We start from the raw sequence: 13,576 nt of genomic DNA, 5'->3' as shown, positions 1-13,576 counted from the left end.
GAACTGACTGTTTCATTCGAAAGAAGGTAGCCAGCTGTGTTAAAGAACTGTTATAGATATAAATACTATAATGTTGAAATCGGCTTGTCAGTGTGAAACGTAGATTTCAAAGAGCAATACATATAAAAAAATTTCTTCACTATTTTGATTTCCATTTGTTGTATGTATAATAACTATAATAACTCTGCGTCGGGCCCTACCTGTCCCGACGCCTGGCCCTCGGCCCTCGGGCTCCGGGATAGGGTGCCGCGGGGCTCCGAGCGCACCACGTTCTGGTTGCTATAGTAACCCACGCTGCTGTCCTGGTAGCCGCTGTCGGAGTACGAGGTCATCTGGGCAGAGTGGCCCGGGGAGCCTGAGGGAGGGGGGGAGAGGAGGAAGGGAGAGGAGGGAGGGAGGGAGAGGAGGAAGAGGATCGGGGCGAGGGGTAGAAGGAGGAGGAGGGAGGAAGAGGAGGGAGGGAGAGGAGGGGGAAAAGAGGGAGAAAGAGGAGGAAGGAAGAGGATGGAGGAAGAGGAGGGAGGAAGAGGGGAGAGGATGGAGGAAGAGGAGGGGGGAGAGGAGGGAGTAAGAGGTGGGGGGAGAGGGAGTAGGAGGAGGGAGGAGGGGGAGGGGGTAGAGGCGGGAGGAAGGAAGAGGAGGGGGGAGAGGGGGTAGGAGGAGGAGGGAGGAAGAGGAGGGGGGAGAGGAGGGAGGAAGAGGAGGGAAACAATGCTCAAAACAGGGAGCACTTCATTGTAAACGATGGAAAGCGTTACGCTATCTCAATACATTTATACGAATGAAACTTGCGCACAACCCAAAACTGTGCACAGGCCTGTCGCATCTAGTAAACACACCGCCGTTTGACTATTGTAACACACTCCTGCCGGTCTACACTTTGTGCCTTTACATTTCATTTCAACACTTAATCACACTCTGTCACCATGGCTCAGCAGACAATGGATATATGTGTGCTTCATTAGCGGCAGTCGTTGTTGTTGTTGTCAGGGTTTGTTTTGGGCCATTATAAGGGTGATCGTTAACTCCAGAAGAGCCGGCATGGAGGCCCAGAATAGCGCAATGTTTACTGTTTCGGGCGCCCAAGGTGTGAAGGGGTCTCTCATCTCAAGCAGTAAGGAGGCGGAGATGAGTAATAGCGTGCGTGCATCCGTCAGCACCACCTGGACCCGTCAAGCCTAATTTATAGTCTTTGTGCGTCAACGGTGCGAGCTGGCGCCAACCAAAGATGTTGGATTCAGGCGGCAATAGCTCAGGAGGTACAGCGGGTGTCAAGCTGTCTCTGAGCAAGACACCTCTAACCCTCACCGCTCCCGACGAGTTGGCTGTCGCCCTGGTGGTTGACTCCTCCGTCGGTGTGTGAAAGTATGAATGAATGGCGGGTCCTTTTGGATAAAAGCGTCAGCAAAATCCACTAAATGTAAATGTATTTGCGGCCCTTTGCGCACAAATCATACAGTGTGTGTCTTGAGTCACCCACCGGGAAAATGTTTAGCACCACGAGCACGAGTACGCAAGCTGTGCGTCAAAGGCAATGTTACGGCCAAACTTTATGGGCTGCCTTCCTTCCTCAGGGAAGGTGAGCCTTCATTCTCTGCCGACAAGTCTGAAGTATATAACGTGCTTGTCCTTCGTAGCTCCGTCTGCGCATGTCCTACGGGAGTTTCTTGATGTAGCTGGCGGTAAAGAAAACACCCGGGCCAGCATCTACCAACTTAATTATTCTTTTTTATAAAAATGCATTGTAATGCTCTACTTAAAGATGCTGTTTGTACGATTTAGGAGCTACCTTTGTAGGGTAATTTGATAGAAAAGCAATTATGCCAATGTTAGAATATATCTTGATTTGACCGTGCCTGCCTCTGTGTGAATCATCCCGGCTCATTTCAGACCAATCAGGCCATTATTTCCCCTAATGGTTTCGGGGAATCCATTTTGTATTCTCTCCCAGTCATTTTGTGATCGCTCCTCGCTTCTGTTCTGCTCTCTCTTTCCAACTCTCTGATCTTACCGGCAGCATCTTCGAGGCCAACATCTGTTTCTAGCGCGTTTAACCCAACTGTAAGGTGTGGAATGCACCCGTTTGTCAAACCATAAAAACGGGCACAACGCCCGCATCTCCATGGTAGAAGAGGCCGTAGACTGCCTCTGACAGAGGAACCATCAGAGGCAGGACAGCGCCACCTAAGGCGTGCCCTTCTGTAGACTTCTGCCGTAGGACATGGGGGTGCAGTTATAGTAGTGAATAAATTAATATAAGTTGGAAAGAAAGAAGGATGCCCACTGGGCGCCTTCCTTGGGAGGTGTTTCAGGCACGTCCAGTGGGGAGGAGACCTCGGGGAAGACCCAGGACTAGGTGGAGAGATTATATCTCAACACTGGCCTGGGAACGCCTCGGGATCCCCCCGTCAGAGCTGGTCAATGTGGCCCGGGAAAGGGAAGTCTGGGGCCCCCTGCTTGAGCTGCTCCCCCCGCGACCCGACCCCGGATAAGCGGATGACGATGAGGATGAGGATGAGGAAAGAAAGAAAATAAACCATAATTTTGAAGTGTATTTCGTGTATGTCTGCGTAACAAACGAATCGCCGCTGAAAACAAGTCAAACTAATAGTCGCGGGCCTCGGGGGATCAGGGGGCCTGGCGTCTCCGTGGCAACGAACCCTCACTGTCGTGCAAGGAGACACGCTCCGGTTCCAGCCGCCGGAGCACCTCTTCGCCCTGGTAGAGGCGGACCGGTGGCACGGGGGTCTCGAACGCGCCTCCTCCATTTCCTCCTCTTGGCTCCCCCAGAGCAGAGGCATCTGTCAAGCAGACAGGGGGAGAGGGGGGAGGGGGGGGAGAGAGAGATAGGGAAGAGGGGAGGGAGGTTAGGCCCAGACTAACAATCCCCTCTCTCGCTCTTTGTTTCCACGGAAACTCTTTCAATACAGCGCATCATCATCATCGTCTATTAAAACATGTGTGCGACAGATGGATGTAGATTCAGCCCGCTCGATTGCCGGGGCCAGATAGACACCCCCTGCCCCGCCCATGTGCGTTGGTGGTGCATCGTGGTCATTTCATCTCCTTTGAAGGCGCTCCTGTTTCGCATATTTTGTATGCATTCCTCCTTTTCATCAAAACAACACTCCATCCCGCCCCACTGTTTGGTTATTTCATCCAGCGCGGCATGCAAAGCATCCACATGTCTCTCCCCCACTTATTCTCTCTCTCTCGCTCCACAGGCATTCCTCTCTGGGCTGCCTGTGGAGCGGTCTGTCAGCTGAAGGAGGGTGCGTGCGTGCGTGCGTGCGTGCGTGCGTGCGTGCGTGCGTGCGTGCGTGCGTGCGTGCGTGCGTGCGTGCGTGCGTGCGTGCGTGCGTGCGTGCGTGCGTGCGTGCGTGCGTGCGTGCGTGCGTGCGTGCGTGCGTGCGTGCGTGCGTGCGTGCGTGCGTGCGTGCGTGCGTGCGTGCGTGCGTGCGTGCGTGCGTGCGTGCGTGCGTGCGTGCGTGCGTGCGTGCGTGCGTGCGTGCGTGCGTGCGTGCGTGCGTGCGTGCGTGCGTGCGTGCGTGCGTGCGTGCGTGCGTGCGTGCGTGCGTGCGTGCGTGCGTGCGTGCGTGCGTGCGTGCGTGCGTGCGTGCGTGCGTGCGTGCGTGCGTGCGTGCGTGCGTGCGTGCGTGCGTGCGTGCGTGCGTGCGTGCGTGCGTGCGTGCGTGCGTGCGTGCGTGCGTGCGTGCGTGCGTGCGTGCGTGCGTGCGTGCGTGCGTGCGTGCGTGCGTGCGTGCGTGCGTGCGTGCGTGCGTGCGTGCGTGCGTGCGTGCGTGCGTGCGTGCGTGCGTGCGTGCGTGCGTGCGTGCGTGCGTGCGTGCGTGCGTGCGTGCGTGCGTGCGTGCGTGCGTGCGTGCGTGCGTGCGTGCGTGCGTGCGTGCGTGCGTGCGTGCGTGCGTGCGTGCGTGCGTGCGTGCGTTTGTGTAGAGGTGTAGAGGTGTAGAGTCATCTGCAATGTTAACCTGCCCTTCAACATGTCAGACCCTGGCCGGATTTTCTGACCCTTTCAAGATTAGGATTCTCTTAAAGGTGCAGTGTGTAGAATTGAGTGGCGTCTAGCGGAATGGCCTTAATAATATTCATATTAATAGTACTAATTAGTATTAATTTTAGTTAAGAGTTCAATCCCAGGAAAATAAGAATTGCAATTGAAAATTGCTGTTTTTGTTGTGATACTTTCTTCTGATACTTTTCTTGTAGCGTCGTTGCGTTGCCTCGCACGTTATTATAAGCAATGTTGTTTATGAATCAATTTCTGTAGGAAAAGTTGAACCCTCGCTCTGCATTAACCACTGGCATGACAGAGCTCCTCACATCCACACACACGTGGCACCGCATACCAGTGTCCAAGAAGGGGAATTTAGTTGGTTTCATCATCAGAATGCTACGTATTGGACCTTTAACGGCCAAAGAGTACACTCCTGATTGGATAAAGCAGTGAGGGCATTTAGGAGCGGGGTTCCCTCTACATGCATTCAGTGGTTGTGCAGAGAAGCCTCTGGATGAGTAGTGCCGATGCAATGCAAAAACAGACAATTGTGCAACTTTAGACTGAACATAGCCCAGACCAACTTGAAATATGTTGTATAACATAATTTTCCATGACATGTTCTACCATAACCAGGACATTTCATATGTTTTCCACATGTTTTCCAGGATACGTGGGAACTAGGGGTGTAACGGTACACGTATTTGAACCGAACCGTCACGGTACAGGCACTTCGGTGCGGTTACAGAGGTGTACCGCGGTCCGTAAATGTGGCGTACATAGCGTTAATATGGCGAATGTAAAGGCTTGTTTTGCGGTGCGGAACTTAAAACTTAATGTCGGAGTTCCCCCCGGACCGTTTAGCCTTACTAGGCTCGGCTCGCACGTGCGCGAACTCCGCGTAGTAGCAGTAGCAGAGCGCGATCGCGACTGTGTGTGGATTGATGTCTACTAGCGAACTGAGAGCGAACTGCATGGCGAGCGACAACAGAAAACCGGAGCTTGAAGATGCCCCCCTGTCATTTAAATCCCAAGTTTGGGAGAATTTTGGATTCCAGGTTAATTATCACAATGGGGAAAGACGAGTGGACAAGTCGAAAGCTGTGTGCAGACATTGTTCAACAGCGATCGTCTATGCAAATGGAAACACATCGAACATGCACAAAATTTTCGCCCCCGGTACAATTTTAACGTGACAGCACCATCCAGGTGTTACTGTCACCCCTGCAAAATGAAAAAAAGTTGTTCAAACCGTTCAAACCCAGCTCCCTATACTATTTAATCAACCCCTGTCTGGGAATTCAGAACGGGCAAATGCCATCACCAGGTCTATTGGTGTTTTCATTGCCTCTGACCTACGAGAGGCAATGAAAACACCAATAGATTATAAAATACATAAGCTGTAATTTAAGTTAAGGCTGCAATTGCACTTTTATTTAATGATTGATATTTATATTTATGAGAACTTCAGAGCTTTAGAGAGCTGCAGGAATATTTTCTTTAAACCCTTAAAGTTTACATACTCTTTGTTTACATACCAGCTTAAAGAGTTTAGTCTGAGCATTAACACTGGATTTTTCATTAATTTTATGTTAGGGTTATTGGAGAATTGCAGCAGTATTTTTTTTATATTTGTTACACATTTTATTCACCATAACTATGAACCGAACCGTCCTGTACCGTACCGTGACTTCAAAACCGAGGTACGTACCGAACCGTGACTGTTGTGTACCGTTACACCCCTAGTGGGAACCCACATCAGCACCGTGCACGCACACATCAGAAGAGTGCCCAAGCTCACAAGCACACATTAACATAGTGCACCTCACTCGGGAAGTCAACCAAAGAAAATCCTTTGAAAATGTTGACATGCTAATCGATTGGTTGATGGGAAAAAAATAATATAAAGGATACTATAAAAATAGAGTGGAGTGTGCCCCACTCTACCTGGTAGCCTTAATATATAGTTAGTTCTGTAGGGAGGAAGTCCCTGGGTTTCAGATCTACTCTCGGTCCGAGACCACCTCGGTTACGGCAGAGCTCAATGAAAACAGTTTGCACACCGGCAGAGCCACGGAGAGCCGTGTGGGCCAGCCGTTGCGTGGTGCCAAGAGACAACGCACGCCGGGAAAATCAATCTTAGGTCTCAATCTGTTTGATACGCTGGGTCGCAATAGACATAACTTCCATGGGAATCAAGGTGCCATTTCTGATGTGTTCACACGCAAACTTTTCAAGTGTTAACCGAACGGGCCTGAAGTTTTTAGATTATATACTTTTTTGTTGCAATTTTCAAAACAACGCTGCCACACTGCCGACTTCTTTGGCATGCTCTCGATAAGTTTGGAGCCGAGTCAATTGTTCAGTAATTTACGACCAGCGGCCTCCATTAGCCTTGTTCAACGTTGTGAAACAAGGAGTGTTTTGACTTCCTGTCTTACAGTCTATTAAACCAAACTATTATCTAACCAGAAACTACGGAGCCTTGAAAACTCTTTTTATACATGATCAATATTATTCTAACACAATACAGCCCATCACTCAAACATAAACTATAACGGTCTGGGTTACGTCCCTCTCGGCCCCCAGAAAATAATGGTTTAACAAGCACTTTTCTCCTCATGAAAGGAATGCCAGCGATGGTCCGCCCAACCGATCGACCAACCAGGCAGAAGGGCCCTCCCCTGCATCTCACACACACCCCTGCCCCGCTGTTTGGAGGATATTAATGCGCAGAGTGTATGGGATTCGTAAAGTAGTTATAATCAAGCCTTACCTGCGGATCTCCAAGCAAACGACTTCTCCGACGAGCTTTGGTTCACGCACACAGGAAGGGGAGGAGAGCAGAAGGTGTGAAGAGTTAAATAATGTAGGCCGAAAGGAAGACATTAACGCAAGAACAAGATAAGTTTCTTCAGCGGGTTCTGTTGCTACGGGGAACCGAAAGACGTGTCGTAATGATTGAATACGGGAAATTATATTCAAGTACAAATGGGTCTATTTTAATGTGCGAGCTTGCGTGCGCATTTGTGCGTTTCTGTGTGTGTGTATGTGTGTGTGTGCATTTGTGTGCGTATTCTCTACCTGGTGCTGTCCGCGTCAGGTGACTCAGCTCCCAGCATGCATCTCTCCAGTTGGCTGGCGACTATCTGTCTTTCCTCCTCCAACTCCCTCGTCAAACGCTCGAACTGGAGCTCCTTAGAAAGGGGGGGGGGGTACGGATTAGGGTCATTTTAACCACAGCGATTAAATGCCAGATCGAAGGCCCAACGGTATACAACAGAGTGAATACGGCCCTTGAAAACGTTCAACCTTCCCCTGATGATATCAAAGAAAATTTGTATTAAGGGATGATGATGATGATGGGTCAGGATCACATGTAACGTAAGATAAAAGGCTCTCAGCCCTGTCTCTTTCTCTTAGCAAAGCAGTCCGCGTTTGAGTCTAAAAGTGCTTCTGTTGATGCATCACTCTCTTCTACCAATTTGATTTTCCACAGTCAATTCTCTGTCAATCTCTTGTCCCTGCCGGTCTGAGTGTGTCCATCAAAGCAGCTTCATAGGAGTTTGTTTAGTTCACATTTCTTCTTGTGGAATCTACATTAAACATCTTTGTTCATTTCGCTTCAAGGAGGCTCTGGTCTTGATAACTTATCTGACATGTTCGGTAGAAAACGTTTCCCCCTTTTCATTGTTGGCTTTGGGTCAGTTAAAACGCAATGTTATGGGGAATGTACTTTATCCTACTGAACAAAATAAAGAAATAAATGTAGCTAATTATCCCAGTGGAGATGGGCTCCAGTATTCCACACTGGTCTTATGGTTGTATAGGTCACCATTGAAAGGCTCACAGGACTAAACTAAGTAATAATGGTTTTGTATTAATTAAACTTAAACTTAAATTCAATTCAATGTTAGCGATTTAGCCCTTAATCACAGGTACAGTCTGACAGGGCTTAACAGGCCATATATTTATGACATTCATATTAAGTATTAAAAGGTATCCAATAGGTAAAGCTTTGAGAGTATGGCAACAATTCATGAAAATGAATCAGTTTTTATAAACACATTGTTGTAGCTCCAGATGTTCAATCGTCTTATCTATCATCCACTCATCTAATCACCCACCTCACACAAACACACACACACACACACACACACACACACACACACACACACACACACACACACACACACACACACACACACACACACACACACACACACACACACACACACACACACACACACACACATCTATACACAAACTGATAACATGGAAAACATTGTGTTAATATTGGATGGTAGAGAGAATAAGACTTCAATAAATCACTTTCCACACTATGTAACTCAACATTATTAATAATACACAATGAAAGACACTTGATAGCGCTTGCCTGTACTGGCCTGTAAGGCACCAGTAGGTAGGTACTTTCAAAACGATGAATCTAGCAGCCAAATGTCAAGTAATGAGGTTCCGTGATCAGTTTATGAATCGTATTCCTTTATTTGAGCTCTCCACAGCCGTTTGTATGCTCTGGGCTACTGTAGAAACATGGCGGTGCAACATGGTGGGCTCAAAAGAGAAGTCGAGGGGCCCGAGAGGCCTGTATATAGATGTAAAGGGCTCCAGGGTAACAGATAATAAACCATTCGTATTCTCAGATAAATACATACAGGATTTAAATCATACTTAGGAATATTATATTCCATTTCGTCCGAGTCTGTTCTGCTAGATGCCGCCTAATTCGACTGTACACAAATTTGTGTGTGCAGAAAATGTAATTATAACAAATGAATTAATTTACTCTGCAAATTAATTAAGGAATGAAGGAAACCCCCCAAAGTGCACATATACATTCAGAACAGGTAATATCTGAGGGCTGCATTTGAAAGCATACTACTGAAAACTAATATATTTAAATGAGTATAATAGATTGTATGAAAATAGCATGTTCAGAAAAAGAGGTACACACTAATTTGAGTGTCTTTTTGGAATAAAGGGCCCAAATTCATCCCGTAAATTCACCTAGTTATCTAGTGGTATACCCTAATGCAATTTGGATGTGCCTGGGGATCACATAAAAAGAAGATAGTTTACTATTGCAATTGTCCCTGGGTCAAACCACATGGACTAGACTACAAAAGCCAACATAAAAGGATACTCAGATGCATGGTAGGGGGGGAAGGGGGTGATCTAAGATCAAAAGATTCTAAAGTAGGCTATACACTTAAAGCCTCACTGCCCAGTAAGTGATGCCTGACAAAAGCGCTTTTGTATTTGGGTCAGAATCTAGCCATGTGACGTATGCTATCCATCTTGGCTGAAAAACGTCCACAGCGCCTAGGGACTCTGGCCCTTTACCCACTGAAGGTTCAGGACCTCCCATGGTAGGTTGAATGCAGTCAGGGATACATACCAGGGTTTGAGCGATTTCTTACATGGTGACCATAGAGGCCTACTAGGTCTTAAGGTATTTGTAAAGGTACAGAGACAACAACTAGTGTTTCATACATGTTCTAATAGATTATTGATTTCCAATACTTCATTCAAAAAACTTAACCTGAATGGAACGCAGTCAAAATACTACGAGAAGACCTTGCATCATCGGTTTGTTCACGAGGACGTTTGAAAGCCCTGCAGAAAAACGGCAGGTAAATAAGCAAAATAATTGATGTTGTGTTAACAACAAAACCAGTGACTGGAACAGGGGAGAAAATGTCATGCAAAAACAAACACACGTTGCTCAGACTACCTGGCCGTGTGAGGCTCATCCCACAGAGTACGGCAATAACAATAGCGGTGGTGAGGGGTTTGATTCCCACTGGGGCGACCCGGTGTTGGCATTTTTATAGCAAATAGCTTGCCTAGAGGGAAATTAAGTGAAGAAGCCAAAACACTTTGGAGTTGTCAAGCTTTGAAAGTTTGGACTTAAAATTGTCACCCAAAATAAATCATCACCTGTTAATGTGTTACCTCGGGTGGGGGGGGGGGCTATTTTATTGAAGAAAACTGTAATGACACATTCATGATGTTATTTGAAAAATTAAAATGTAAAGCAATTAGTTAGCCAATCATGCATTTACAGATCCCCACCTCCAGCAACACTGTACAAACAAACATGAACAGCCCCGTTGCCCAGATTTGAGCTCGTTAGCCATAATTTCAGCATAAATCTAAAGTCTGATTTGTGAGACTCATCAATACATAATAACAGATGCACATTTCCTATCTGCTAGTGCTGACTTTGAGAAAGTGAGCCACCATTCGCTCACACATGGAATTTTTAGACCGTTTATTCTGCTATGCAGAATAAGAATGGATGTCATGCATCCATACTTATAATTATATCTCAATTCAATTCTGTCTTATCTAATTCAAACAAGATATTCAAATGGATGTCATGACTGACCTCGCACTGGCCCGACACTTTTGAGATAATCTACTAGAACTGGGCTTTTTTGAACACGGTAAAAATGTAACAATTCCATTCATTATGCATACTGCAAACTGCAATTAGTTGGGAACCTTTCTGTTAATTTTTTTATTTCATGAGGCCTTTGCCAACGGGCGCAGACCAGAAATATTTTTGCATGGGAGAGTGGAGACAGACCTTATCTGCAGGGAAAATTAAACATCAGCTCGCGAGATTTGTCTGGATCCCAGACTACATTGCAAGAAAAGTGAACATGTTTGCAGACTAACTCTGATACTTGGGGGGAGCAGTATAACCCTACCAGAGAGTGCTAACATGCTTCTTCAGAAAAGATTCAAAAGAAGGAGTAAAAATATACAAATCGCCATTGGAGAAGAAGGTTGCTGCTCCCTCATGACAATCCTGATCAGACGATGGATCGTAGTCCATCTGCACAACCATAATGTGAGGAGGACTGGCCCAACGCCCCACCAACGGCTGCACCACAGGGGTCTCCTCACTAGTCAAGGTGTCACCAGTCAAGGTATCAACCTTCAGGATTTAGGAGTCATTTGATCCAATAGCGGGATGTTGATTTGAGTGTCCGACATTTGAGCATGCTATATATCATATGTGAGTCGGCTAAGGGTCGATTTAGCTCGGGAGGTAGAGCGGATTAACCTGTAACCGGAAGTTTGATGGTTTGATCCCTGGCTCCTGTGTCGAGGTGTCTCTGAGCAATACACTTAACCCCAACTGCTCCTGACGAGCTGGCTGTCGCCTTGCTTGGTTGACTCCGTTGTCGGTTCATGAACAGTCTTAAGTCGCTTTGGATAAAATAATCTGCTGACTACAATAGTCGATGTAAACATGTATGCAAATAAAACCTCTATGACCGTGTGCAGGAAACAAGGCTGCATTGTAAGTGTCATGCAGACTTTCATTGTGTGCTTAAAGCTGACCTCTTGCATTATTTACATAAAAGTCCTCCCTCTCAGCACACGTTGTTCTTGTTACGGGACACGACATGACATTAGTCCATGGCACAGGCAGTGCTGTTCCTCACTGTGGGCCAGGGTCCGGGGTCCTTCTCGTTGTCTGGACGACATGTGCTGCCGGGATGAGACAGCGTCGTGCAGCAGTCCCCGGCCCCGCGTCTGGAACCAGCTTGGTGCCGGTCCACCCCCGTCACAAAGCCTTCCTCTCTTCTGCCCTGGACTGATGCTCACCACAATGACTGACTGACTGACTGACTCTCTCTCTCTCTCTCTCTCTCTCTCTCTCTCTCTCTCGATGTAGAGACATTTGTGCCGAGGGACTGCTTGTCTGTGTGTGTGTTTGTGTATCTGTGAGGTAATCGGGCTATGTTCTGTCGACAAACTGTTATTTTTTCCTGCTTCTCAGACTTGTGCTCTTTCCTACCGTTTGCAACTGAGGTATTCTCTATAAAAAAAACCTTGACAGAATAATGTTTTCGTCGAAAACGTGCAGCAGACACACACACGCACACGAACACACGCATGTCACTTCTAATCAATAACATGCTAGGCAGATTTTAACCAGTGATGCTTTCCACATCATATCTATAATCAATTCTGAAGGGGATGGGCGTGACAGAGCAACCGTAGCCCGTGGATTTCTTCAGCACTCCCATCGTTGTGCAGCAGTAATGCAAACATGCACCGCACAGAAAGAGTGGTTTCAAATGGCACACATCACTCATCCATAAAGGAATGAGCTGTTGTTTATCCCTGTGATAAATGCCCCGTTTCTTGCATAAGAATGTGTGGATGATCTACTCATGAATTATCTCCATAAAGGGTGACATTGAACCACATATTTTATACAGCTCTGGATGTTCTGTTTTCATGAGTAAATGTATGTGCTGCATGGTTATGCAGGTCTGACATTTACCTTTTGAATCGTCTTTTTTCACCTGCTAGAGTACAGAAATCTACCAGCCAAGCAGCTTAGCCAACTCAGATTTCTTTTTACCTGCCAAATGGTAAAATCTATCAGCCATTGTGTGGTGGTGGGTGTTCATTTGATGTCATGTTCAGCACTACTCTATGTAGAAGGCAGGCTCCATGCACCTCTCAATATATTCAAGCAATTAGCATATACCCATTGGAGTCCCTGTATACAACTGTGGGCAACTGGGAAGTACCCAGTAAAACAACCACAGTGAATTTATGCTAGGCTACTAAGAGACAACCCTGTAAAACCACAGTTTACAAACTGTGTATTTATGTTGTGGAGATGAACAGCAAAACTAAAAAGTACTAAAACCAGCCTTCTCATAATAAACAGGGAGTAGCATCTGTTTCTTCCTGTTGTGTTTCAAACTCCCGTTCACATCTCATGACGTGCAGCTGGAAGACAGGAGGCCACTGCGACGTCAATGCCGTCGACTTTTGTCCCAAAACAGCCTTAAAAAACAAAAGTGAGCCACCATCTGCCTTTGATCAACGGACTCTGTCCTTAGGACTAACGTGACTCATCCAACTGACATTAAACAAGCCAACTGACACGTTGTGCTAAAGAAAAATGTAAAAGCGTATCAGGGCAGCCTTCTCGAGATCTACAATAAATTAATATCCGTGCAAAGTAACCTTTATTTTCCATATTTTTTTCTACAATAATTCACTGATAACAAAGATGGATCAAAGGAATATCAGTTCAACAATGTGCTACGAATTCACAACAAATGCATTCACAACAAATATATGCAATGGCAAAAAGCCTAAAGGACAACACTTTTCCATAGGGCACTCAACTTTCAGAAAATAACAGAATAGAGGTAACATCTTCACAGCAAAAAAGCTCCTTGTAGAGATGCAGAAAACTGTCCAAGGCTGTCCAAACTCAAAGTAACGTATCAATTGTTATCCTCCATGATTTACAATCGAAAAACAGCTTCCAAAGATGTGTTTACATCAGTGCAATCTGTGGATGGGCTCAACTATTAAAATGTCAGCGATTTACTCAGGTTTTATGCCATCATTTGCCAATTGCCACATCACCTTTCTAAGCGTATAGCGGACTGGAGTAGATCCTGATTCTCGATGCTAGGGGCTGAATCGAGAATCTGTTTTGAATCTAAGCGTGACCCAAAGAATCTAAATTGGAGCCAATCATGAGATACC

At 46.5% G+C, this 13,576-nt stretch overlaps 1 protein-coding gene across 2 annotated transcripts in view; it reads right to left on the bottom strand.

Annotated features, from left to right (window-relative positions):
* Positions 1-13,576, bottom strand: part of LOC132456411 (plakophilin-4-like) — a 46,717-nt gene that overhangs the window by 31,642 nt on the left and 1,499 nt on the right. Inside the window, exons 3-6 of one of the 2 annotated variants that reach the window (XM_060050760.1) lie at positions 7,100-7,212; positions 6,792-6,826; positions 2,661-2,801; positions 201-355 (exon numbers count right to left, since the gene is read on the bottom strand). In XM_060050760.1, the coding sequence (XP_059906743.1) occupies positions 201-355; positions 2,661-2,801; positions 6,792-6,826; positions 7,100-7,212 (444 nt within the window). The remainder of the gene's footprint in view (positions 1-200; positions 356-2,660; positions 2,802-6,791; positions 6,827-7,099; positions 7,213-13,576) is intronic. The other variant, XM_060050761.1, reaches the window with a different exon arrangement.

Source organism: Gadus macrocephalus, chromosome 4 (genome assembly GCF_031168955.1).
Source record: "Gadus macrocephalus chromosome 4, ASM3116895v1".
In the NCBI taxonomy this organism is placed as follows: domain Eukaryota; kingdom Metazoa; phylum Chordata; class Actinopteri; order Gadiformes; family Gadidae; genus Gadus; species Gadus macrocephalus.
Note: the sequence above shows the minus strand (reverse complement) of the source record. Positions and strands in the feature narration are given on the sequence as shown.